This window comes from Eurytemora carolleeae, unplaced genomic scaffold (assembly GCF_000591075.1).
Source record: "Eurytemora carolleeae unplaced genomic scaffold, Eaff_2.0 scaffold804, whole genome shotgun sequence".
NCBI classification, from domain to species: Eukaryota; Metazoa; Arthropoda; class Copepoda; order Calanoida; family Temoridae; genus Eurytemora; species Eurytemora carolleeae.
In genome coordinates, this window is record NW_019396695.1 from 133251 (window position 1) to 158648 (window position 25398).

The 25398-nt window shown below is 31.8% G+C and overlaps 3 protein-coding genes across 4 annotated transcripts; all 3 read left to right on the forward strand.

The window, feature by feature from the left end:
* Positions 1 to 3567: 3567 nt before the first annotated feature.
* LOC111707485 (zinc finger autosomal protein) lies at positions 3568 to 9463 on the forward strand. Its single transcript, XM_023480594.1, has 7 exons — positions 3568 to 3670; positions 4174 to 4241; positions 5084 to 5333; positions 5868 to 5966; positions 6348 to 6749; positions 7940 to 8203; positions 8571 to 9463. Exons 1-7 carry the CDS (start codon positions 3649 to 3651, stop codon positions 9179 to 9181), a joined length of 1716 nt encoding a protein of 571 aa, XP_023336362.1. The 5' UTR covers positions 3568 to 3648; the 3' UTR covers positions 9182 to 9463.
* A 2-nt stretch (positions 9464 to 9465) lies between these two features.
* On the forward strand, positions 9466 to 15867 carry LOC111707484 (zinc finger protein 431). 2 transcript variants are annotated; one of them, XR_002766448.1, is made up of 6 exons: positions 9466 to 9610; positions 10249 to 10666; positions 11371 to 11667; positions 12086 to 12559; positions 13883 to 14956; positions 15250 to 15867. XR_002766448.1 is itself a non-coding variant. In XM_023480593.1 (5 exons), the coding sequence occupies exons 1-5, from the start codon at positions 9488 to 9490 to the stop codon at positions 14470 to 14472; spliced, it is 1902 nt and encodes a 633-aa protein (XP_023336361.1). In that variant the 5' UTR covers positions 9466 to 9487; the 3' UTR covers positions 14473 to 15867. The 2 variants fall into 2 exon arrangements, 1 of the variants encoding a protein (XP_023336361.1); XM_023480593.1 differs by having other exon boundaries at positions 13883 to 15867.
* Positions 15868 to 15872: 5 nt separating this feature from the next.
* On the forward strand, positions 15873 to 24543 carry LOC111707486 (uncharacterized). Its single transcript, XM_023480595.1, has 13 exons — positions 15873 to 15946; positions 16842 to 17199; positions 17589 to 17658; positions 18006 to 18085; positions 18270 to 18357; positions 18584 to 18683; positions 19401 to 19455; positions 20021 to 20173; positions 20237 to 20312; positions 20640 to 20719; positions 21343 to 21430; positions 23427 to 23535; positions 24333 to 24543. Exons 1-13 carry the CDS (start codon positions 15875 to 15877, stop codon positions 24450 to 24452), a joined length of 1449 nt encoding a protein of 482 aa, XP_023336363.1. The 5' UTR covers positions 15873 to 15874; the 3' UTR covers positions 24453 to 24543.
* Positions 24544 to 25398: the final 855 nt, after the last annotated feature.

The window sequence follows — 25398 nt, forward strand, 5'->3', positions numbered from 1 at the left end:
CAATCCAACAAAACACTTGATTAATAATTCTCTCTTCTAATCATCAATAATATTAACAATTATTAGGATTAGATTAAAAAAAATTCACTTTCAAAAAAATGAAAGCTCCAATTTAAAAGAAAAAACTCAAAGTTAAAAGAAAAAAATCCAAGAATGGAAAAAAGATGCAAGTCACAAAAATTACCATTCTTAGATGTAAAAATAATTTACAATAATAACTTGAATGAGAGAGAAAACTAAAGTAGCTGTAATGCATATAAGGTTCATATATAAAATCTGAACTATAGCAGCTATAATGTTTATACGGTAAATATAAAAAATCTGAACTAGCTCATGTATATAAGGTTCATATATAAAATCTGAACTATAGTAGCTGATGTATAAAAGGTACATATATTAAATCTGAACTATAGTAGCTGATGCATAAAAGGTACATATATTAAATCTGAACTATAGTAGCTAAAATGTATATAAAGTTCATATATAAAATCTGAACTATAGTAGCTAATGTATATTAAGGTACATACATAAAATCTGAACTATAGTAGCTAATGTATATTAAGGTACATATATAAAATCTGAACTATAGTAGCTAATGTATATTAAGGTACATACATAAAATCTGAACTATAGTAGCTAATGTATATTAAGGTACATACATAAAATCTGAACTATAGTAGCTAATGTATATAAAGTTCATATATAAAATCTGAACTGTAATAGCTAAAGTATATTAAGGTACATATATAAGATCTGAAGTATAGTAGTTAATGTATTTAAGGAACATATGTAAGATCTGAACTATAGTAGCTAATGTATTTAAGGAACATATATAAAATCTTCACTATTGTAGTTAATGTATATAAGGTTCATATATAAGATCTGAAGTATAGTAGTTAATGTATTTAAGGAACATATATAAGATCTGAACTATAGTAGCTAATGTATTTAAGGAACATTTATAAAATCTTCACTATTGTAGTTAATGTATATAAGGTTCATATATAAGATCTGAAGTATAGTAGTTAATGTATTTAAGGAACATATATAAGATCTGAACTATAGTAGTTAATGTATTTAAGGAATATATATAAAATCTTCACTATTGTAGTTAATGTATATAAGGTTCATATATAAATCTGAACTGTAATAGCTAAAGTATATAAGGTTCATATATAAGATCTGAAGTATAGTAGTTAATGTATTCAAGGAACATATATAAAATCTGAACTATAGTAGCTAATGTATTTAAGGAACATATATGAAATCTGAACTATAGTAGCTGATGTATATAAGGTTCATATATAAAATCTGAACTATAGTAGCTGATGTATATAAGGTTTATATATAAAATCTTCACTATAGTAGCTAATGTATATAAGGTTCATATATAAAATCTTAACTATAGTAGCTAATATTATATACGATACGGTTCATTTGTAAAATCTGAACTATAGTAGCTAATGTATATATGGTCCATAAATAAAATCTGAACTATAGTAACTAAAGTATATAAGGTACATATATAAAATCTGAACTATAGTAGCTAATGTATATAAGGAACATATATAAAACCTTCACTATAGTAGCTAATGTATAAAAGGTTCATATATAAAATCTGAACTATAGTAGCTAATATTTATAAGGTTCATATATAAAATCTGAACTATAGTAGCTAACCTATATAAGGTTCATATACAAGATCTGAACTATAGCAGCTAATGTAAATAAGGTTCATATATAAAATCTGAACTGTAGTAGCTAATGTATATTAGGTTCATATATAAAATCTGAACTATAGTAGCTAATGTATATAAGGTTCATATAAAAAATCTGAACTAAAGTAGCTAATGTATATAAGTTATACATATATAAAATCTTAACTATAGTAGCTATAAATGTATAAAAGGTTCATATATAAAATCTGAACAATAGTAGCTAATGTATATAAGTTATACATATATAAAATCTGAAGTATAGTAGCAAATATTATATAAGATACATATATAAAATCTGAAATTTAGTTTTTTTAATGTTTATAAGGTACACCTATAGAACGTTTAAACTGTTGAATTATTTAAAATTCTTATCTCTATAGTTAAATAATATCACACAATGGGCAAACGATCTTCTACTTGTGATAACAATAAGTATAGTTTAATCAAGGGTTAACAAATTTAAGGAATATTTTATCCTCATATCACTCAAATTTGACGTAAGGAAGACGTTAATTTAAGAGGAATCGCTGTACGACTTTGTTACATCGTAACTTCTCAAATTTGATTTTACACCTAAAAATAAAAATTAGCCCATTTTGTTAAATAGGAAAGATTCGTTCTTATAGAAAAAATGACGTTTTCGTTTTTATAAAGCGGTCTGTGTTTATCTGGACTAATTTTCTACATAATAGTGATTATGGACGTATAATGGGCCCTTAATGTTTCGCCCCTGAATTTGATTTAGCATCTTATCGTCCATATTGACTTTATACTGTTATTATCAAGTTTAGCATTATGCTAGGTTCCTCATTATGCAAGATAAAAGATTACATTTTGGTTACTGTCTATAAAAACAGTTGCGCAACCGCAACTAGCACTTTTGTAAGGGGGGGAGAAGGGGGGTCTAGCCCCCCTGTCGAAAAAATAGTCTTTCTTATCGAAGTCCCTCTGTCCTTCTTTGACAGGAATGGACTTGTCTCTGTTTTGCTCTTATAGTTTGCAAAAATATATTCCCTGAGAAATATAAATTAAGATTGACTGACTTTCTGTAATTGTCGAAAACAAGAAACTAGTTATTGCTTGAGTCAAGTGAAATATCCTGAGGTTTGCGCCATCTGCTACAAAAAATGTAAAAAAAATTTCGAACCGTAGTTTAAGTATAGATTTATGTTTGGCCCAAATGTGGCTTTTCAGGGAGGTTAAAAATATTTATAATTTCCCCCCCCCCCGGCCCACCCCTCCGGGTACGGTTCGTAAGTATTTCGGTAATTTTTACGAGAAAAACTTTTATAAGCGTGCATGAAAAATTCCCCCCACCTGATAAAATTTGTTTACAATTGTTTATTTCGGTTATTTTTACGTCAAACTTCAAATCCTCTAATTAGATTGAAAAAGAGTGAAGGAATTAATGTGGTGCAATTTTTAAAAATGTTATTTCTTTAAAATATCGATCGAATAACATAACCGGAAAAAATCGAAGGGGCAACATCCCTTTATTTACTTGGGACCCATTTTTTCAAGGGAGGATGATCTGCAATTGGTTCCAATAATTGGAGTTTGTAACTTTGTATTATTGTAATGGGGAGGGGGGGGGAGGGGCGAGTTATAGTTCCACACCAGCATATATGCAGTTATAATCAAGGTTATTGTATTGGTTAAGCCATGCATATTACATAGTACGTTGTATTTTATCGTACAAAATCCTATATAAGCCCCAGGTGGGGATGGTGGGAAAATTTTCCGACTGAGACCTAACAAAAAATTATAAAATATTCTCGACGAAGTGCCGCAAACTTTTCCCAACATCTTACAACCTGAACCATCCTTCTAAACATAGAGCCAGTAAACGGATTAATAAAATACATAAACAAAAGCCCCAGCCAAAATAGGAATAGTTTCAAACAATTTTTCGGGATTTGGAGTTTAAATCATGTTTAATAGTTTTCTGAGAGGTACAGTTTTTTCATATTTATCGACATATCATTATATTTTGCAATGGTGATCTCTTACTTCAATAATCATATCTCTCTTTAAATCTATGGTTAACTAAACAGATTCTTTCTATAATTAACATATATGAAGAAAAGAGATTTTACAAGTGGGGAGGGGATGTTGAGTTAATAGATTTGGTAATTTCCTAGAGAACGATTGGACCCCCCCTCCTATCAATTTTGTACATGGATCTTATATGTTAGACATGGATATAATTGACCATGTGGCCGCAGCGCTCGGACAACTATCCTGTCCTAGCCGCAGCGCTCGGCCCAGAAAGTGTCTTGACNCCATGAAAGTCTGGTCACTAGGACGGACCCATAGATTTGATTGAGAAACACAGTGTTACAGCACTAAACATGTTGAGACATCTTTTAGCTTTTTTAATACAATCGAAATATTTTTTTTTTGGGGGGGAGGTTCTTTTTATTCTTCCCTATTATCATGTCAATTATTGTTCTAGGTCAATGTTTAGTAAAAATGGAAGAATTCAGTGAAACAGTTGCTGTTACCTCCTCAAATCAACTTCAGGAATTGAAAAATCTACAACGATTACCTTCTCCCCGGCGCACACACACCTAATTTTAAAATCATTGATATTAATATTGGAAAGGATTAAATATTGGAGGCTCTCCTAGAGAACGATTTTTGGACAACTGCCCCACTGGCACCACCCTCCCTTCTATTAATGTTGTACATGACCTAGATTTCAAAATTTTTCAATAAAAAAGTATTTATTTTGTATTATTTCAGGGTCAGGTTAGGTAAGGAAAATATTTGGGGCTGGCCCTGCGGCTAGGACAGGCTAGGGGGCCGAGTGCTGCGGCCAGGGCAAACCTTCAATTTCAACAATTTATAACAAAATTAGTATATGTTTAGGGTCGGGTTTAGACACTTTCTGGGCCGAGCGCTGCTGCTAGGACAGGCTAGAGGGCCGAGTGCTGCGGCTAGAACCGGCTTGTGGCCGAGCGCCGCGGCTAGGACAGGCTAGGAGGCCGGGTGCTGCGGCCACTTGACCAACTTTATCCATGTGTTAAATATGAGGTGCATGTACAAAATTGATAGAAGGGGGGGGGGTCCAAAAATCGTTCTCTAGGAAATTACAAAATATTGTTAAGAAGTTGGAACTTGAAGAAATTTCTTAAATATTCCTTAGCTTAGTATTTTGATTGATAACCATTAACGTACACAGGATGAGGGGGGATGGCAATAGTCCTCTTGCCCTCCCCCCGGCTATAAAAATCCTGTTTACGGGCCTGTTGATGACAGTCAGTTTAAAAAATCTTTTAAACCCATCGGTGAAATTATTTGTGTGTTAGATCATCAACATATTTTTTAGTTACACATTAATAAATTTTTCTATTTTCGCGTAGAATGGCGGACCTCTTAATGGTGATAAAGAAAAGTTGAAGCGAATTCTGGCGGACTTATTAAACCTAAAACAGGGTTTAGAAGATATTTTACATCTTATCCAAGAACAACAGAACGGGGTGGATGTAAAAACCTTGCTGCTTGGCACAGCTCAACAGCAAATATTGTCAATTAACAATGTTTATAAATCAGGATTAAACTGGCTGAACGAGATCTCGGGGGCAAATGATGACGAGTTTATAAAGATTAAAGGAAGTGCTCACAATTAATTTGTCTAACTCCTATAAAATTACTAGCTGAAGTGTCCGGCATTGCCCGTGGAATTTTAAGAACACTTGAAAAAAAAATCGGAAATGTTTTTAATTTAAAAAAAAAAATATCGATTTTGTTACCCATGTGTTCTCTAAAAAAATCAGGCCATTCGGTCCAGCTGTTTTGCCAGCTATAGCTATCATATATACAAATATTTATTTTATAGATAAGCTAAATTATATCATTTCAAGGTACACAAATTTATACCAAGAACTCTCCTGTCCCCTCTTTAAGGAAATTTTGAATGGTTTTAGAAGCTTTGAAAGTAAGAATAAAAATTCGGATTAAACTTGCAGATTTTTTTCTCTTTATTCTCCTAATTATAAGTTAATTCTTTTTCTTTTTCAATCATTTATTGGCTTTGTCTTGAGCTCATAAAGACATATCGTTCTGTTTGTTACAAACTTATAGTTTACAAATTGATATTCTTTGTCAAACACAAACTTTTGTCATTAATGAACACTGCCTTTAAAGTTAGGAAAAATGAAGAAATTGGTCCTGTACTCCCTGAACTGTCCCTTGAGGAAATAAATGTTCTAAAAGAAGAGCTGGAGGTAGAAGATGACCCTTTAGGTATAGGAGGGATTGGCGCCTACATTTGAAAAAGAGAGACATGTCCGATTTGTTTAAGCAATGATGATAAAATTATCCTCGTTTTTTCTAAAAATTGCGGACAAAAAACGTAATCTACACTATTAAACACCTTTTAAGATGGTATAACTGCGACATTTTCTCCACCTTTTGGAATTCAATGCGGTCAATGCGGAGTGTGGGAACATATTTTCATATATTCATTTTTTCTTCGTTTTTTTTGCGTCTAAAGGAAAGAAAAAGTACGAAAAACACATATTTTGATCTTTTTCAAAACAATAATCTTGATATTTTCTCCATCAATGTTTACCGACATCAGAAAACTTTCTTACCATGATTCTAAATGTATCTTGTTTGTTGTAGATTTGGATGAGACGAACCCTGTAAAGAATATCTACCCCTGTTATCATTGTGATTATGTTGGATCCAATGAGAGATATTTAAAACAACACACAAATCGTAAACACGAAGAAAAGAATTACCTTTGTGATAGCTGTGATTACGCTGCAACAACGAAAATAACACTGATTCAACACAAAAGGACCAAACATTATGGAATTGCTTATTCTTGTGATCAATGTAATTATGCAGCAAGTGATATGTTTAATCTGAGGAAGCATAAGAAGTCTAGCCATGAAAGTCTGGTCTTTAAATGTGATGAATGTGAGTATGTGACGAGAAGTGAGGTAAATCTGAGAAAACATAAACAAATAAAGCATCGTAATATTGATGAACTGAAGGATGAACTAAGCGATGATATACCAGGTCAAAATTTAAATTTTTTTTCATTTCCACTTATTTTTGCATTCTTGAGTTTTTTATTTTTGGTTTGAAAAATTTAACCCTCGAGGGAGCGGGGGAAGGCAGGTGGTCATAAGCCACAACACTTTTCCCTTCTATGCCACATATTAACTTTTTCGTCTTCTATAGCCATGAACCATAACCGTGCGGTCTTCCATGCGACAGCATTTGAGTCTTCCAGCAATTATTACTTTTTTTAAATAGTAAATTTAGTGCATTGAAATTGTGATTTTCAAAAAGCCAGAGACGTCATGCAAAAGATATATATAAAATCTTTATATTTATGTTTCAAATCGAAATAATAATAATCCTTTTAATGTAAACTGCCAACTAATTCTACAGTAAACTAATTAGTTGTTATGGAACAGGTTGAGAAGATAGAAATTATCTGTTATAATCGAAAATAAGTAATCTTATTCAATTATTATTTCTTTAATCTCTCATTATTCACAAATATTTTCTGCAGATTTTCTGGAATTTTTATTGAAAAGACGACATTTAAAGAATTTGTAGACATCTGCGAACAAATTCATAGAAAATAAGAAATTCAATATAACGATGGAAACGAAATGATTGATTCTAACTTGATTTATTGACAACTTTATTTTGAGCAATATGTTCCTAAACATATAATTAGTTTACTTATTATTTTTACTATAGTTCTTGTCGTCGTTATCTAATAATTTTAAAAACCGATTCTGAAAACGTTCCCGCCCAAATTCGGGATTTTGAACGTCGACTTTCCACTCAAACTCAGTAATCATACATCGTGGAAGCATTTTATATGTCTCAAATGAATCCTAAAAAAAGATTTCTACAATATTGTATACTCAGTTAAACCCCGGTCACTGCCTTTAAAGGTATCATCTTTTGCGTAAAGCGTCTGGATCTTTGAAAATTGCAATTTTATTGCACTAAATTCATCATTTAAGGACCTATTAATTGCTGGAAGGCTCAAATAATGTGGCTCATGGCTGTCGGAAGACGAAAAAGCTAATATGTGGCATTGAAGGTGAAATGTTGTGGCTTATGTCCACCTGCCTTCCGCCGCTCCTTTCGGAGCGGGAGCATGCCTGTATTGAGTGTGAATATTTATCTGAAACGACATAAACACTTTGGCAGAGCCTTCCACTGTTACGAATGTAATTATGCAGGGTCGACTAAGATTACATTGGAAATGCACAAGGAGAGTCGGCTCAAAGGAGTCCAGTTTCCATGCGAGCAATGTGATTATGAAGCCACTGGCGAGTCAAGTTTAAAAAGACATGTAATGACTAAACACAACAGTAAAAAGTACCCGTGTTCTGAGTGTGAATATACTTGTGGTGCGCTGGGATATTTAAAGAAGCACATGAAGTTAGAGCACGGCATAACTGAACCTGAGACCAAAGCTGAGTTTAATCCGAAAGTTAAGCCAGGTATTTATTAGTTCTGATTTATTTTTAGTGTCTTCACAATAAATAAAAATCAAGTAGCATTCAAAATTACTGACTAATAAATCGGGCGTAATAATTCATTTTCTAACATTTTAGAGATGGAAGCAGTAAATTTTTACATTTTGACGTTTTTTGAACACAAACTTACAAACCAAGAAACAGACAGTCAACGCAAATAATTATATGTAGATGAACGAGCACGAAAATATCTTAAGTTTTTATAAGGAACGATAATGTTTTTATTAGGAACGATAATGTTTTCCAAAACCTTCCGCTGTTCTTGAAATTATCGCGGTAAATCGTTTCTGACTTTTGTGAACTCCTTTAAACCAATGTTAATTTATTTCAGAAGTTGTGGACGACAAGGAGACGGTTTACTATTGTGACCAATGCGTTTATTCAACCTTCAAGAAAGTTCGCTTGAGAGAACATAGAAGAGATATTCACGAAAAAGATAAATTTCGATGTGACCTCTGTGATTACGAGACAGGAAGAAAAGTATATCTGAAAGTGCACATAAAGAGTAGACATCAAGGAGTTAGATTTCCTTGCACCGAATGTGATTATCAAGCGTTAGAAATCTACACCTTGAAGAGACACCAAGAAAGAAAACATGGCTCTATTAATTATTTCTGTGATCAATGTGAGTATGCATCGACAACAATGCAAGATTTATCCCGACACATCAAGAGCAAACACGAAGGAGTTAGATTTCCCTGTTCTAAATGTGAATATGTTGGAAAACTAGCAAGTGATCTGTTTAAACACAAACGGAAGGTGCATGAAGGAGTCAGGTTTCCCTGTGACCAATGTGAATATATCTCTACCTGTAAATATTCATTAAAACGCCACATAGAGGAAAGACATGAAGGACGGAAGCACCCTTGTGATCAATGCGATTTTTCATTTACAAATCTAAGAAACTTGAGAAGGCATATTAAAAGTAAACATAAAAGCTGAACCTTTTACATTTTATTTAATATTTTGATCCCTTATGTAAAATATAAATCAAAATTTAAATAATTCTCACTAATAATGGGGCGCCACTGGCTCTCCATAGTAAAGCCACCAATATTTCCAGAGAAGGGAAAGTCCCCCCAATTTTACCAAAGGTGACGTACCCTAAAACTGATTCTTAATTTTGTTCACCAAAGACTAATGGTTCTAGCTTATTTTTAACATAATTACTTTTAATACTCAAAAAAACATTTATAAATTAAAACTTAACTGGATTCTTTCAGATGCTTTGAATATCTTTCGATTAAAATGTTTATTTCCTCGGACAGTTTTGAGAAAATCTCCTCCGAAAACCCGGGGAAAATCTCCTCCGAAAATCCGGATAAAACGGAGATAAAGAAGCAAAGATTAGAACTACTGGAAAAGCTTCAGGGATAAATATAGAAATTAATTAATTTTTTAAGTTTACGATGGCCAAATTTACAGAATTTGAGCGGCGGTTTAAATTTAAGCCGCGGTTTAAATATGATTGGCTCCACTTAATTTAAACCGGTTTTTTGCGGATTTAAACCGCGGCTCAAATTCTACAAATTCCATCTCAGGAAGTGTTCTCGTAATAACCAATGGTGTAGCACCAATTACCCTTTGTTGAAGAGTTTGTTTGGTTTTAACCGCGTCCAACTTTTAAAGAGACTTTATATATCATTTCTGGAGGCTCTCCAGGCCATTTAAAGAGTCCCATTCTGAAAGGTACCATTTAAACTTCTGTCTAAATAACAATTCAAACTTATTGAATTTGACAATTTCTATGATTGTATCTGCAAGTCACTTACATGGAGAAAACCAAATTTGAAATGATTAAGTTCCCGAGCTATAAACAAAGGTTTAAAGGGTACCTGCGTGAATCGTACATGTCACTTTCTATTTTTTATTTTTAAATTAAGGGTCACTTTAAATTACTTCTCTAGTCTCTCTAATGGTGTTTAATATAATGCCATTTTTTCATATAATTAATTAAAAAGAGTTAGGATATCATTTTAACACGTTTCTATATTTAATATTTATTCTAGAATTATGAATGTATGTCTGAAGAGCAACGAATACTTCAATATTTACTGATTGATATACTAAACCTGAAACATGGATTGGAAGATTTTCTTCATCTTATTGAAGAAATCCATCTGTTTGAACACTATAACATAGCAGATATAAAAACTTTGCTTGTAAACACTGCCAGACATCATATAGCGTGTACAACCAAAATGTATAAACTGGGATTGAATTGGTTTAGTTTTGATCCTGGTTTAGGGATGAAATTCATTCTTCCAGGGCGTGAGGTGGAGGAGAGAGAGGATGGCGATGATGCTTTGATTGAGTTTGAAGATATTAAGGTTGCAGTGGAGGATATGGATGATCTTCCTGTAAAAGCCGTGCAGCAAAATCAGTCAGAGTCTTCTAGGGTTAAAGATGAAAAAGAACATTTAAAAGGTAAATAATAATTGCAATTAAAAATTGTTTGACGTTCTAAATTGTTAAAGGTTTTTTGTAGAAAAAAATGATAATTCTAATTAATTTCCAAAAAGTTATAATTATTGTTAATTTAAAAATCGACTACGCTTAATTTTTAAATGAAAACTATTTTCAGGGGAACGGATTACTTGCCTCATAATCTAATTTTTTTGGTTTATAATATTTCCCACTAGATTAAATAGGATAGGTTCAAAAACATAAAGCTTGAAAACAAAAAACTTTTTGAACCTATCCTATTTAATCTAGTGGGAAATATTATAAAACCAAAAAAATTAGATTATGAGGTAAGTAATCCGTTCCCCTGAAAATAGTTTTCATTTAAAAATTAAGCGTAGTCGATTTTTAAATTAACAATAATTATAACTTTTTGGAAATTAATTAGAATTATCAATAGTTCCTTTCTACATATATCATAGGTCTCATATTGCAGTTCAGGGATGTGTAATTTCAAGAATGGTTTATATGTTTTGGGTCTAAAAAACTTGTTTCTCCTATGAAATATGTTCCCCCCAAAAGTAATTTATTTCCCCTAATTCAGCGAAAAAAACCTATAAAAAATATTTTGCTTTACGCCCAAGCATACCTACCTTCTGGAGAAAAAATTATTCTCATAAAAGGGGGGGGGGAATGATTTTTCAAGAAAATTGACACCCATGTTTCAGATGGCAAGGAAGAGGAGAAATTGTTTGAAGAATGCGAAGAGTGCGACTATGTTAGTACCAGTAAACTCAACTTGAAACATCATGTAGAATCTGAACACAATAAGAAGGAATTTTTATGTAAAAAGTGTGACTATGTTGGGACTTCAAAGTGGAAATTAAAACTTCACAATAGAAGCAAACATAAAGAAAGTAAATATACCTGTGATGATTGTGATTTCTCCTGCAGTGATCTATTTAATTTTAAAAAGCATCAAAGAAGAAAACAGTGTCTACAAGAACAAAATTATAAAGATAAAGGTATTACTTTTTATTTTCTTAACAACATACTAGACAATTTTGCGTTTCCTTCATAGTGAGGGAGACTTCCGGCTGTTTTATTAACATGTTCGCTGATTTTCTTTGTTTAAACTTGAGGTTGGGCCTTAACATAACTGAAGTACGTTAATATTATAAGAATTTAGCCTCTTCAAGCCGTATTAGTTACATTGCAGTAGTATATGTCGTTAACAAATTGTCATTACCAAATTTTCATAACCAGATTGTCACTTTTATGACGTTACCGAAATGTCATTACCAAATTGTCACCTTACCAAATTGTCATTACCAAATCGACATTACCAAAATCCGTCATATATACATACAATACATAGATACTAATATACAATAAGATTAAGATCTTATTTATAAGGCCTTATTTGATTTTTATTGTTGTTAGATCCCGATGATTTACCAGAAGAGTATCCCTGTTTTAAATGCGACTTTATTGCGTTTAAACTGAATGAATTGAAAAAGCACAAGCTAAGGGAACATGAAGCTAAGTACTTTGAATGTGACCTCTGTGATTTCGTGGGAGCAGCCAAAAATACTTTAAAGAATCACAAGTTGAGTATTCATGAAGGAGTTGAGTATCCATGTGATAAATGTGAGTTTGTGTGCAATGATAAAGGAAATTTAAAACGACACATGCGAACAATGCACAGTGGATCAGATGGGCCTCGTTTCCAATGTGACTTGTGCGAATTTATTTTTAACGACAGTTCTAACTTGCAACGACACAAGAGAACCATCCACGACGTGAACTATCCCTGTGATATGTGTGGTATAATCTGTAGCACACAGTTCAGTTTGAAGAAACACATGAAGGATGATCATGGCCTGGAACCGGATCGAAAAGACGATATGGATACAGGTATGAATTATAAACCTTCTACAAAGTAAAATATAAAGTAAATAAGACATTTTCTATGTATTTAGAATGAAAATCATTAAGGTTTAGCAGGTAGAAAATAGAAACTTGGGAAGACCTTGAAGAAGCAGCTTCAAAAATAAATATTTAAAGACTCTCTTAAACTAATAATGATGTTTTTTCTCTTTACCCCCNAAAAAATATTTAAAATTCGGTGATGGGGATGGACCAAAGCTCTGTAGAGTAAAAAAAGTAGATGTTAGTTCCACATTTATTGGGTTGACCCTCGTCAGTTCTAACGATACAATAACCATCAAAAAAATATTATTTAAGCACAAGCAGTAAGCACTTTCTGAAGTTTTTATTGCTAAACTTTAACCTTTAGGAAACTCATTATTGTTGAACTTCGTAAATATGGTTGAACTACGTAAATATGGTTGAACTACGTAAGTATGGTTGAACTCCGTAAATATGGTTTAACAACGTATATATGGTTGAACTACGTAAATATGGTTTAACAACTTATATATGGTTAAAACTACGTAAATATGGCTGTACAATGTATAAATGGTTAACCTACATGTATATGGTTAAACGACGTAAATATGGTTTAACTACGTAAATATGGTTGAACTACGTAAATATGGTTGAACTACGTAAATATTGTTGAACTACGTAAATATGGTTGAACTACGTAAATATTGTTGAACTACGTAATTATGGTTGAACTACGTAAATATGGCTGAACTACGTTAATATGGTTGAACTACGTAAATATGGTTTAACTACGTAAATATGGTTAAACTACGTAAATATGATTGAACAACTTATATATGGTTTAAACTACGTAAATATGGTTGAACTACGTAAATATGGCTGAACTACGTTAATATGGTTGAACTACGTAAATATGGTTTAAACTGCGTAAATATGGTTGAACTACGTAAATATGTCTGAACTACGTAAATATGGTTGAACTACGTAAATATGGTTTAAACTACGTAAATATGGCTAAACTACGTAAATATTGTTGAACAACGTATATATGGTTGAACTATGTATATATGGTTGAATTAATCCACTTCTGTTGATTGGCCAGTTCAAGTTCAACGCAGCCTTCTTAGCTAAAGGACTTCTCATTATTCATAAAATGTTGTCTCAGAAAGTTAAACATAGTAAATCACGTTCTTCGGGTGAGCAAAAAAGAGAAAGAAAATTGCCGAGATTTGTCAAATAATTTGTAAGGGTAGTTTTAAGAATTATTTCGGCCACTGTAAAAGTCCCTTGAAATTTTTTTAATCTTGTTTCAATTTTTCAAATATTTAGTTCTAAACTGTGATCAATGTACTTACTCAACGAAGAAGAAACATCTACTCAAGAGTCACAAAGAAAACATGCACGACGGAGAACGTTTTCCCTGTGACCTGTGTGAATATGTGGCAACACGAAAGATATATTTGAATACACACAAGCAGAGCAAACACGAGGGTGTTAGGTATCCCTGTGATCAATGTGAATATCAGGCGATGGAGATTATAACGCTGAGAAAGCACAAGGAACGAATGCACAGTGATATCCGGTATTTTTGTGATCAGTGTGAATACTCGTCTTCGGCAATGCAAAATTTGAAATTACACGTTGGAAGCAAGCACGAAGATGTGAAATATCCCTGTAACAAGTGTGATTATGTCGGGGCCCTATCGCGACACTTAAAAAGTCACATTCAGAAAGTTCACGAAAAGTCTAAGAGTTTTATGTGTGATCAGTGCGACTATGTGACGCACATTAAGGATTCTTTAAAGAGACACATTGAAGTAAAACATGAGGGGGTTAAATATCCCTGCAATCAATGCGACAATACATTTACCACTCATAGCAGTCTTGCAAGGCATTTAAAAAGTAAACATAGCATTTGATAAAGGCTTTACTTAAATCTTTTTTAGATTTTTAGATTTCCAATGAACATAAATTAAAAACATTAAAAAAAAACTTATTCATTGTTTATTAGTTTGATCTCTGATGTCGTGACTTTACATCATCTAGTGTTTCTTAAATAACATAACGTAGAATAGGCTGTGAATTTTTCATTTCAAATTATTTTAATTTACCTCATTATAGTACAAACAGTTTAATCAGTGTTTTTTTAAAGGTTCTTAACATTTTAAGTATAAATAGTATATTAATTAAAGACGCCAAGCACTTCGGAACTTTTAAAGTCAATGTCATATGTTAATTTCACTTAATTTATGTGAAGTAAAAAATTCAAAAGCTTTACAGTGCAACTATGTCTTTGTCAAAGACTTTTGCCGAAAAGTGTTAAAAACAGTGTTTTTGTTTGTAACTAAACTTAAAAGTGTCTTTAAATGGACCCTAACAAGCGCAACAATCTAAACCGAAAAAGTAGAAAATTTATTTTTATTTTAAGCACTCAATTTGAAAAAAATCAAAATAGCATTATTTGAAAACGAAAGCCCACGGGTTAATTTTAATCAAACTCCAATATACAAACAATAAATTTCAATGAAAAAGTAATGATTTATAATATTTGTATGTAATGGCACCATTTAAGATATTTATTTACAAGGAAAACTACTGAAAAAAAGACTTATAAATCTTTAGACTTTGACTAATTTAATATTCTATTGAGTGATTAATCAAAAAAAAATATAACTTCAACTTTTTCACTTTTTAAGTCAATAACTTAATTTTACTAGTGACAACAAACCTAATAATTTACACAACAGTTAATCAAAATTCATTAAATACAAGAATGTATTATATTGTTATTTTTTGTCTTTTTTCAAAAAGTTTACTCTAATGTTTACACTATTTTTTATCTAGCCTGGGAACCCAGTTTTGTCTGGAAATTACACTTCCTCGTACTCACCCAGGTTTAACAAACAAATATACATGCAGAAATTACTGCTTTATTAATATGGACGCCGTCCAATTACTTTCTTCCTAAAATTACAGAATCAAAATCTATAATAAAACAAGACATTCATATATGTTCCTTATAGCCGACCAAACGGCTAGACCTAATGGACTGACATTTTTTGGGTTGTCGGCGGGTGTTAAAGACTAAAAAAAATCGATTTTTTAAAAAATTAAATTTTTTCCATGGGTAAGCTGGGCCCTTCAGCTAGTATAAAATATAATCATAAATTGAAAATCCGTTAATGAGATATTATTATATACACCATTCACCTCTAAATGTTTAAAACCTATTCAATTGTAAAAAAAAACCTGAATTAGCTTAAATTTGTCACTTGTATTTAAATTTACACATATTCTTATTTCTTAATATTTCAGGTAAAAATGTTACCTTTTGAGACATTGGATAAAGCAGAACTTAACAGTGTAAGATTGGACCTTGTTCATCAACTTCAGGGATAAACATTGATATTAGGAGATTTTTAAGTTTTATCTCATAGAAAAAGACTGAAGGATGATTTTTGAATGTTATTAAAAAAAAGCGGGTTACTTTTAAAACGGTTTTGGTCAAAAAATTGACTAAGTATACTTATGTAGTAAAGGAATTGATTTTTTTCCACAAAATTAAATTTTCTAATCCATAACTCTTTGAAACCTGATGATGTAAACCTTTAACATTTCAAACCTAAACCATTTTATCTTACAGAATTAATAGTTTGAAATATCAAAGGTCTATGAATTCGGTTTGCAAAGATAATGGAAGTAGAAGATCAGAGTTCCTTTGCGCCAAGTTTGCCCCCCGATCTGCTCATACAGTTACCTGTATGTCTAGTATTGTAACCTCTGAATTCGGAATCCACTNTTGGAAAGTTTTATAACGAATGATGAAAACAAATTCTTATTTGGTTTTTTTATAGACTAATCAGGCAGCGCTAAGGCCAAAATTGTCCTCTCAACATTACCTAACATAAATGATGTTTAAAAAAACTAAAAGTATTGCATAAAAATTACAGGCAAGGGGGGGAGAAGGAGTCCGGGATCCAATATCCTATACATGTCCTGAATCCTTTTTTTCTCTTGTAAAAACATCAATTTACTTTTCTGAAACATTCTTCTTATTATTTTTTATACTCGGTCAGCATTCCCGGCCCCCCCCGGCTGGTTTTATATCGTCAGACTCAGCCACATCTTTTCTTAAAATCATTTCATGTCTTTTTTTTGGCTATTTTCTTGTATATCCCGGAATCTAAAATAATTGAGTGGATGTGGCTAATGGCTATGACCTATTCTAGCTAAAAGTGTTAGTCCCTGTTTTTTCTGAGTTTAGCTTCAAAATCTTTGATTTATCCAGTGTTTTAAATGCTCAACCGAAGAAAAAGGGATCCTTCGAGATATTCTTGTTGATATACTGAACCTTCAACATGGACTAGAGGATAACCTTCTTGTTATACAACAGATCCAACAAGTAGATCCAGGGACAAGAGAAGATTATAAAGAGCTGGCTTTAAATACAGCAAGGCAGCATATTATAGACATTAATTCAGTTTATCAACAAGGACTAGACTGGTTAAAGAATGATCAAGTTTGTGATACTCTTGAACTAGATGATGAAGATGATAGTTTAGTTCCTGATATGAATTTGGATCAACTCTCCTCAGATTGTTTTAAATCCAAGAACGTAGAAGAAATGACACCACAAAGTTCTTCAGGTGATTAAAACATCTTACCATTTAATTACGTGACTCACTAAAATTTCAATCGTTGTAGAAAGTAATGTGATTTCAGTTATTTTTTTACTTTGGATCGTTTTTAGCCTTTATGGTAATAATTTGGTATGATATCAAAAGAGCTAATGTTTTCAAAAATTTTTTACATATGTACGTCAAATATGACCCGGACTGAAAATATATGCAAGAAAACGACTCAAAAACGATGGAACCACAAACATGTTGTATAACGATCGGTTTTGGATTTCTTTTTCCTTATTTTTTAGGATAAAGAAATTTCAAAGTTTTTAAAAAAAATTTAATATAATAAAGTTTTTAAATCTTTGCATTTTTTTTAAACGATTCCAAACGATTAACAACACCTATTGTAGATGGAGATGAAACGTTACCTATAGATAAAGAAACAAACGTTTCAAAAAAGCATGAAATAGAAGAAGGGAGGTATGTAATATTTATATTAAAATATTCTTTTGTTACATATAAATTGGGACGAAACAAATATATAAAAAGGAAAGAAAAATAATAGTTAAGTGAAAATTATATTTATACAAAACAGTTTTACCCCCCTAAGATTCTAAAATTTAAACATTGAAAATTTAAACCCTGGATTTATGTAAACAACCAAAAAAAATACCAAAACTGGCCTTTAATTGTCTCGTATTTAATCCCCCCCCCCCCCATATCATCAAACATCATGGGGGGGGGGGGTAAATCATACACCCCTGCAACCCAAAAAAAAGTATGGTTGAGTGAGTTGTGTACATTATGTTAATAATAACCATATTAAGTTTGATGAACTCTAAGAGTGAAGATGAGATACGTGTGAGGGCCCCGAACTGGTCTGACCGACAGTCAACCTGCCTAAAGGGTATTTATTATCTAATTCCATATATTTATGTACTTACCGAATTTTATCAAAATCAAAATCAAATCTCCTCCCATCTTTTCCTGAACTTTTATAGATATGTTAGTACAATTTATTAAAATCTATCAGATGCGCTTGACTAAAATGTTTTCTATATATTTCAGTTTTCTCATTAATTCATTTTTAGATCTGATAAAAAACCTAGATGGAGGTGACATTTACACTGCAATTCTTGATCCTAAGAAGACCATGAAGGGAAAAGAGAGAAAGAAGAGGTAACAGAATAATGTCCAATAAGTTGACTTCGAAAATGTTTTGAATATCCAACTGTTAGAAAATAGACAACCACACAGCCTCGTTGATAATTTACCAATGTTAAAAAAATACTATTAGATAATAGATTGATATTGTAACGGTGTTGTGAGATTATGGGACAGAAGAGTGAGGGGGGGGGGGAGCTCTTGGTCGGGTTTCCCCTTTTGACCAACATTTTATTTGTAGAGCTTGGGATAGAGTGTACAGAGAGTTCAGAAAAATCCCCGGGAATAAAGTTTTTAAACTTAAACACATCCTTTGCAAATACAAGAACATTAAGAACGAGGTAAATCGGTTTTAGAACATGATTAAATTAGCAACATAAAAAAATTATAATTATTTTCTGTAATTTTTTTTTTATAAAATTCACTTATTTCAAATTATCAAAGGACTTTGCATATGCTCGTCGTTTTTTCACTAAAAATAATGCATGTTAATATAAGAGTGCCATGTTAACATTATAAACTAAAATTAATGATTTGGTGATGAATATTTGAGTTTCCTCAGCTGGGAACTTTTCTTAATCTGCAGATTAAATAAATCTTTATTCGATTTCTCGCATGGTAACCTTACCCACTACCCAGTCAGAGGTTGAAGTGAGCTTTAAGCAAGGTAGGAAAAACTGAACTTAAGAGAGATTAAGCAGATAAGCATTAATCCTCAAATTAATTAATTGTGCCAAAAGTGTTTAATGAGATTAAGTGATCGGGATAGTGAGTATCTAACAGAAAAGTTCCCAGCTCTGTATCCTCGTGTGTGTATGTAGATCGGGATAGTGAGTATCTAACAGGAAAGTTCCCAGCTCTGTATCCTCGTGTGTGTATGTAAATGTCTTTAAGAATATTCAACGAGTCTTGTCAAAACTATTTTTCTATTGAAATAGCGTCGTAACTGTTACGACTAAGTCATATTTGCAAATTGTTAACATTTTCTGGAGATTATAACACTTTGTCCCCCCCACCCATCCCCTCTCTAAAAAATTCTCTTGTTATTTATTATTTAGTTAATAGAGGAGAGAAGGTTTCAGGCAGATGGTTTACCTTATTACTCTTCAAATGGTAAGTAGAAATCCTGAATCCAGACATTACTAAGCCGTATAATTGCTATCTACTACGTTAGTTTATCTTGATTAGTAGTTAAAAGCAACTTTTAAGTACTGTTCATTTAAAATTTTTAAGTATAATTTCAAATTAGAACAAATATTTTTATTTTGTAAAATAACTTTAATATAGTAAAAATAAATAATAATAATCAGTGATAACATACTACAGTGAGAAGAAAATTTAAATGGCCCAAAATTGACACTCGGTGTCAAGATTGGGCCATTTCTAGGTTTAGAACAATCATTATATAAGAGCCCGATCCCAAGCATATGTATTTCTTTGATAGTAAAGAGACTGTAAAGAAAAATTGCATTGCCCGATTAACAACAGTACCCATGAACACTGTATCTGATTGATCATTGATCAATAATGAGGGTTTTTATCTATAAGTGTTTTTTTCTGATTATTCTTTTATTTTTTACTTGAAATTAGGCTTTCAGTCCCTTTAAGAGGATCGGTCTGAGGGGCGCCCCTAGAGGCATCATATACGTCATAATAAACAAATAATTTAATAAATAAGGTGAAGACTGGATGAGGACTAATCAAGCTGGTGATACTCTTGGTTTTAATGAAGAAGATTTTAAAGAAGATCTTGAAGTAGTTCCTGATCTTGATCTTGATCAGATATCTTCAGATAGTTCGGGATTTAACAAAAATATAGAAACTAACTCAGGTAATCACTTATCAGCACATTTTCTCATCAGTTTTTCAGTCGAAATGATAATGTTTTTTTTAGAGTTTGATAAGCTACCCAGAGATCAAGAGGGGAATGCTGCAATTATGTTTTTTAATGAAGAAAGGAATAAAAGAAGGTATGTATTCAGTATTGTAATATCCCATTAATATCCCATTGATTTTCGATTGATTGTTTATTAATTTGTCATTATTTATTTATCATTCATTAACTTTCCATTAATTTACCATTAATTTTCCATTAATTATACATTAATATTCCATTAATTTTCCATTAATTTTCCATTAATTTTCCATTAATGTTCCATTAATTTTCCATTAATGTTCCATTAATGTTCCATTAATTTTCCATTAATTTTCCATTAATTTTCCATTCATGTTCCATTAATTTTCCATTAATTTTCCAATAATTTTCAACTTTTGTAATTATTAAACAAAATTTTAAGGTTGGTGAAATCTGTGCGTGGAGGTGGAAAACGTCGAAGGGCACCAAACTGGTCTGAGCAGCAGACAGCTTGCCTCATGGGTATATAATCGTTAACTTATTTTTCTTCTATTCTTTTTCTTTATTTCTCATATCGATAATTGATAAAAATAAAAACAATTGATTAATTAATGCTTCCAAACGTAACCAACAGTTCATGATACATCGACGGTAAGTTGATAGTAATAATAACAGTAATAATAATAATAAGTGCCATGGTAAAACTTGAGTGGGAATCTGGACGTAATTTCTAGTGACCCTTCATTAAAAAAAAGAGTGGCATGTCCAATTCACAGTTGTGCCCATAAAAGCTTGGTCTAATCAAGAATAAATTGTTTTTCTGTAAAATTATTTATTTCAATTTCGTTTCTTTCTGTAAAAGTCACTTTCGGAGCGAATTTATGCTACAAGATCTTCGTAGAAAGTTGTTTAAATTTGATGGTCGTCTTTAAATGAAGAGTCACCTATAATAAAACGATCGTTCCTTTAATAGCATTTTAAAGGCCACTTGGTATCCAAGTCTTACACAAAGTCAGTAACAACACTCGGCAGCAGGTCCAAAGATGAGATATGAGCCTTAGGCTAGGGGGCCTGTTAGGATCATATAATGGAAAATACAACCTGGATCAGTCCGCAAGTCCGAACTTATTGTTTGATTGTTTTAGATCTGATCAAAACCCTGGATGGGGGAAAAATCTACACCATCCTCCTCAACAACAACAAGACTAAGGTCGGGATAGAGAGGAAAGAAAGGTAATTTTCCTGATCCAGAGCTGGCAATTTAAAAATTTCGGCTCGAGTCGTAATTCCTTAAACCCGACTTTAAGACCCAATCTTCGACCCAACTCTGACGATTGACAGCTGCAAGATCTTCTGCTCGACTTGAGGAGTAAGGTACAGTGGAAATAAAACCGAACTTGGTTGGTTTTAGTAGAAAATAAGGCTCAATGTATAGTCTTGTTCTCATAAAACTACGGAATGCGCCAATTCCTTCCATGAAAATCAACCATAAAGAATATTAATCCGGCTTTTGAACTCAACTCTGGGGAAAATAAGATACAGCTTGAATCCAAAATCTCAAGCCGTAAATAAGGCCCAAAGAGAGCTTAGACCCGAGCCGTATTTTCCCGAGTTTTTTAAATCGCGGGCCCAGGCTTCCGTATTCATACAAATTCATTTCCACTTTTTTAAAGTTACATAAATTAAAAGATTATAATTTTGAATATTTTTTCATGGCTTTTGTAAATAAATTTCACTGTTAAGAAAAAGGTTACTCCAAAATTGTTGAGAGTGAAATACTACTGTAACGAGAAACATTCTCGATCTTGTATAAAAGACTTGATGAGGTGCCTCGCGACCGCGTTCCCAGGGGAATTTCAAAAAGCAAAGTCTAAAAATAAAAATTTGAAAAAATCAAAATTTGAATTTTGAAAAATTTCAGCCATTTTGGTCCAACCGGTTAGCAAGCTATAGCTAACAACAATAGTTATATATTTATATGAACAAAGAGCTCTATTACATAAAATTACAGGTTTGCATTATTCTTGTTAATATTATGATGATAAAAATGAGGGAAATGTTCTTAAAGGGAGTGACCGGCTATGTAAGGTAGTTGAACTGAGTATGCTGCGTTGTAGAAAACTTCTATCGGATTCATTTGAGACATATTAAACTTTAAAGATTTGTAAAACCTGAGTTTGAGCGCAAATTCGTCGTTCAAAACTCCTACTTAGGGGGGTGGATACGTTTTCAGAATTAGTTTTTTTTAAATTATTAAATAACAACAACGAAAAATAAAGTAAAAATTATACAGTAATCTAATTAGATGGGTAGGAACATATTTCTCAAAAGAAATTTGTCAATAAATCAATGCTAAAATCGGTTATTTCGTTTTCATTATTATATTAAATTTCTAATTTTCTTTGAACTTATTCGCAGATTTCTTCAAATTCTTCAAATGTCTTTTCAATAATAATTCTAGAAAATCTGCGAAAACTTTGTGAATAATGAGAAACCAGAATAATGAGAAAATAGAAACTAATAATTGGGGATTTGCCATTTTCTGTTGTGAGCACATGCCCCGTAAAATTCCAAAACAGAGAGAGGGGGATTGAATTTTGTAGATCCAGAAAAATAATTAAATTAGTATTTATCTAGGGTTAGGTTAGGTTAAGACACTTTCTGGACCTAGCGCTGTGGCTAGGACAGGCTAGGGGGCCGAGCGCTGCGGCCACATGTCCCCACCAGCTGCCAGTCACTATGTAGGCATCCCACAGATATTATTTTTCTGGATCTACAAAATTCAATCCCCCTCTCTCTCTCTGTTTTGGAATTTTACGGGGCATGTGCACACAACTGAAAATGGCAAATGCCTAATAATTGAACTTAAGATTACATATTTTCGATGATAAGATTAATTTTTATTTTCTCAACATGTTCCTATACGTGAAGTATGTAGTTTAATGTAGAACTTTTTTACAGTTTATGCCGTCGTTATTTAATAATTTAAAAAAATCTAATTCTGAAAAGGTATCCACCCCCAAAGTAGGAGTTTTGAACATCGAATGTGCGTTCAAACTCAGGATTTACAGATCTTTAAAAAAGTTTAATATGTCTCAAATTAATCCGAAAGAAGTTTTCCACAAAACTGTATACTCAGTTCAATTACCTTACATAGCCGGTCACTCCCTTTAAAGATAAATTCCAAAATCATTGACACCTTGATATGAACCAATATTCGTAATTTTAGAGCTTGGGATAGAGTGTACAGAGAGTTCACAAAAATCCCTGGGAATAAAGTGTTTAAACTTAAACACTTATTTTTCAAATACAAGAACATCAGGAAATTAAACAAGGAGGTAATATATTTATTTACACTTTGTAAACTTAACAATAGATATATTTATTTACACTTTGTAAACTTAACAATAAATATATTTATTTACACTTTGTAAACTTAACAACACTTTGTAAACTCAACAATAAAATATATTTATTTACACTTCGTAAACTTAACAATAAAATACATTTATTTACACTTTGTAAACTCAATAATTAATATATTTATTTACACTTTGTAAACTTAACAATAGAATATATTTATTTACACTTTGTAAACTTAACAACAAAATACATTTTTTTACACTTTGTAAACTCAACAAAAAAAATATATTTATTTACACTTTGTAAACTTAACAATAAAATATATTTATTTACACTTTGTAAACTCAATAATAAATATATTTATTTGCACATTGTAAACTCAATAATAAAATACATTTATTACACTTTGTAAACTCAATAATAAAATATATTTATTTACACTTTGTAAACTTAACAATAAATATATTCATTTACACTTTGTAAATTTAACAATAAAATATATTTATTTACACTTTGTAAACTCAATAATAAATATATTTATTTGCACTTTGTAAACTCAATAATAAAATACATTTATTACACTTTGTAAACTCAATAATAAAATATATTTATTTAGACTTTGTAAACTCAACAATAAGATAAAACAATCAAAATATTTATGTTTCTGTCTTTTATCCTAAGTTAAAAAAGTGGTTGGCTGTCCATTTTAGCAAGTTGTGTTACTTTACAACAAAAGTTCTAAAATTTTCTAATTTTATTATTTTGTTTTTAGTTATTAGAAGAGAAAAGGTCTCATGCAGTTCAGACGGATGGTTTACCTCACTACTCTTCTAACGGTGAGCACTGGGGGTTTACGTTTGATGACATCCCGTCATATATATTTTATTTATAGTATTTTACATTTAAGCTCTGTAAAACATGTAATGTTTAGTACATGTACATTTTGGTGACCCAAATTTATGTAAATTTTGTTTTTTTCTGAATTTGAACATGCACCCAGTCTCAAATGGTTACAATGGTTGACAGTGCTCTACATATATATGTAGAGCAACCTGAAGAAAAATTGGGCCTTTATCTTATTGGGATCAGCTACATGTAAAAATGGAGTGTTTCCGCTACCAGGCTTGATTTTAAAATTCAATTAAACTGCGTTTATTAGTTTTTCCATAACAGTTGATTTCACTTTTTGACAAAAAAAATCATTTTAGGCAATAAGTACTAGTTTTAGGTACTTATAGGCTTTAGCAATTTAAGTTCTAATCGCGGCATATTTTTTTTATCCGTTTTCTATGCTCACAAACCACCAATAGCATATACAGGGGTTGGTCCTGATAATAACATGTATCAACAAAGCCAATTATAGCTAGGAGGTAAATCAAGTTAGCTTATAGCTAAGAGGTCAAACAGTTAGCATTTCATTGCTAAATGGTCAATCAGGTAGATTGATAGCAAGGAGGTCAATCAGGTGGATAGTTCGCAGCTAGGGGGTCAATCTGGTAGTTCATAGTTAAGTGCTCAATCAGGCTGAACATTTATGGCTAGGAGGTTTATCAGGTAGTAATTTATAAGCTAGGGGGTCTATCAGGTAGATATTTTACGGCTAGGGGGTCATTAAGGCAGCAGTTCATAGCAAAGGGTCATTCAGGTAAATAGATCTGTGCTTGAGGGTCAATCAAGAAGATAGTTTCTAACTTGGAGGTGAATCAGGTAGCAGTTCATAGCAAGGGGGGTCAATCAGGAATCAATTTTATATCCAGAGGGTCAATCAGGTAGATAGATTTGAGCTTGGGGGTCAATCAAGTAGATAGTTTGTAACTAGGAGGTGAATCAGGTAGCAG

Coding starts and splice junctions, on each gene's coding strand:
- LOC111707485 (XM_023480594.1), top strand. CDS start 3,649: ATGTTTAATAGTTTTCTGAGAG. Junction 3,671..4,173: donor GTTTAATAGTTTTCTGAGAG/GTACAGTTTTTT, acceptor TTATTGTTCTAG/GTCAATGTTTAGTAAAAATG. Junction 4,242..5,083: donor CCTCCTCAAATCAACTTCAG/GAATTGAAAAAT, acceptor ATTTTCGCGTAG/AATGGCGGACCTCTTAATGG.
- LOC111707484 (XM_023480593.1), top strand. CDS start 9,488: ATGTTTATTTCCTCGGACAGTTTTGAGAAAATCTCCTCCGAAAACCCG. Junction 9,611..10,248: donor AACTACTGGAAAAGCTTCAG/GGATAAATATAG, acceptor TATTTATTCTAG/AATTATGAATGTATGTCTGA. Junction 12,560..13,882: donor AAAAGACGATATGGATACAG/GTATGAATTATA, acceptor TCAAATATTTAG/TTCTAAACTGTGATCAATGT.
- LOC111707486 (XM_023480595.1), top strand. CDS start 15,875: ATGTTACCTTTTGAGACATTGGATAAAGCAGAACTTAACAGTGTAAGA. Junction 18,684..19,400: donor ACAAGAACATTAAGAACGAG/GTAAATCGGTTT, acceptor TTTATTATTTAG/TTAATAGAGGAGAGAAGGTT. Junction 21,431..23,426: donor GGGATAGAGAGGAAAGAAAG/GTAATTTTCCTG, acceptor TCGTAATTTTAG/AGCTTGGGATAGAGTGTACA.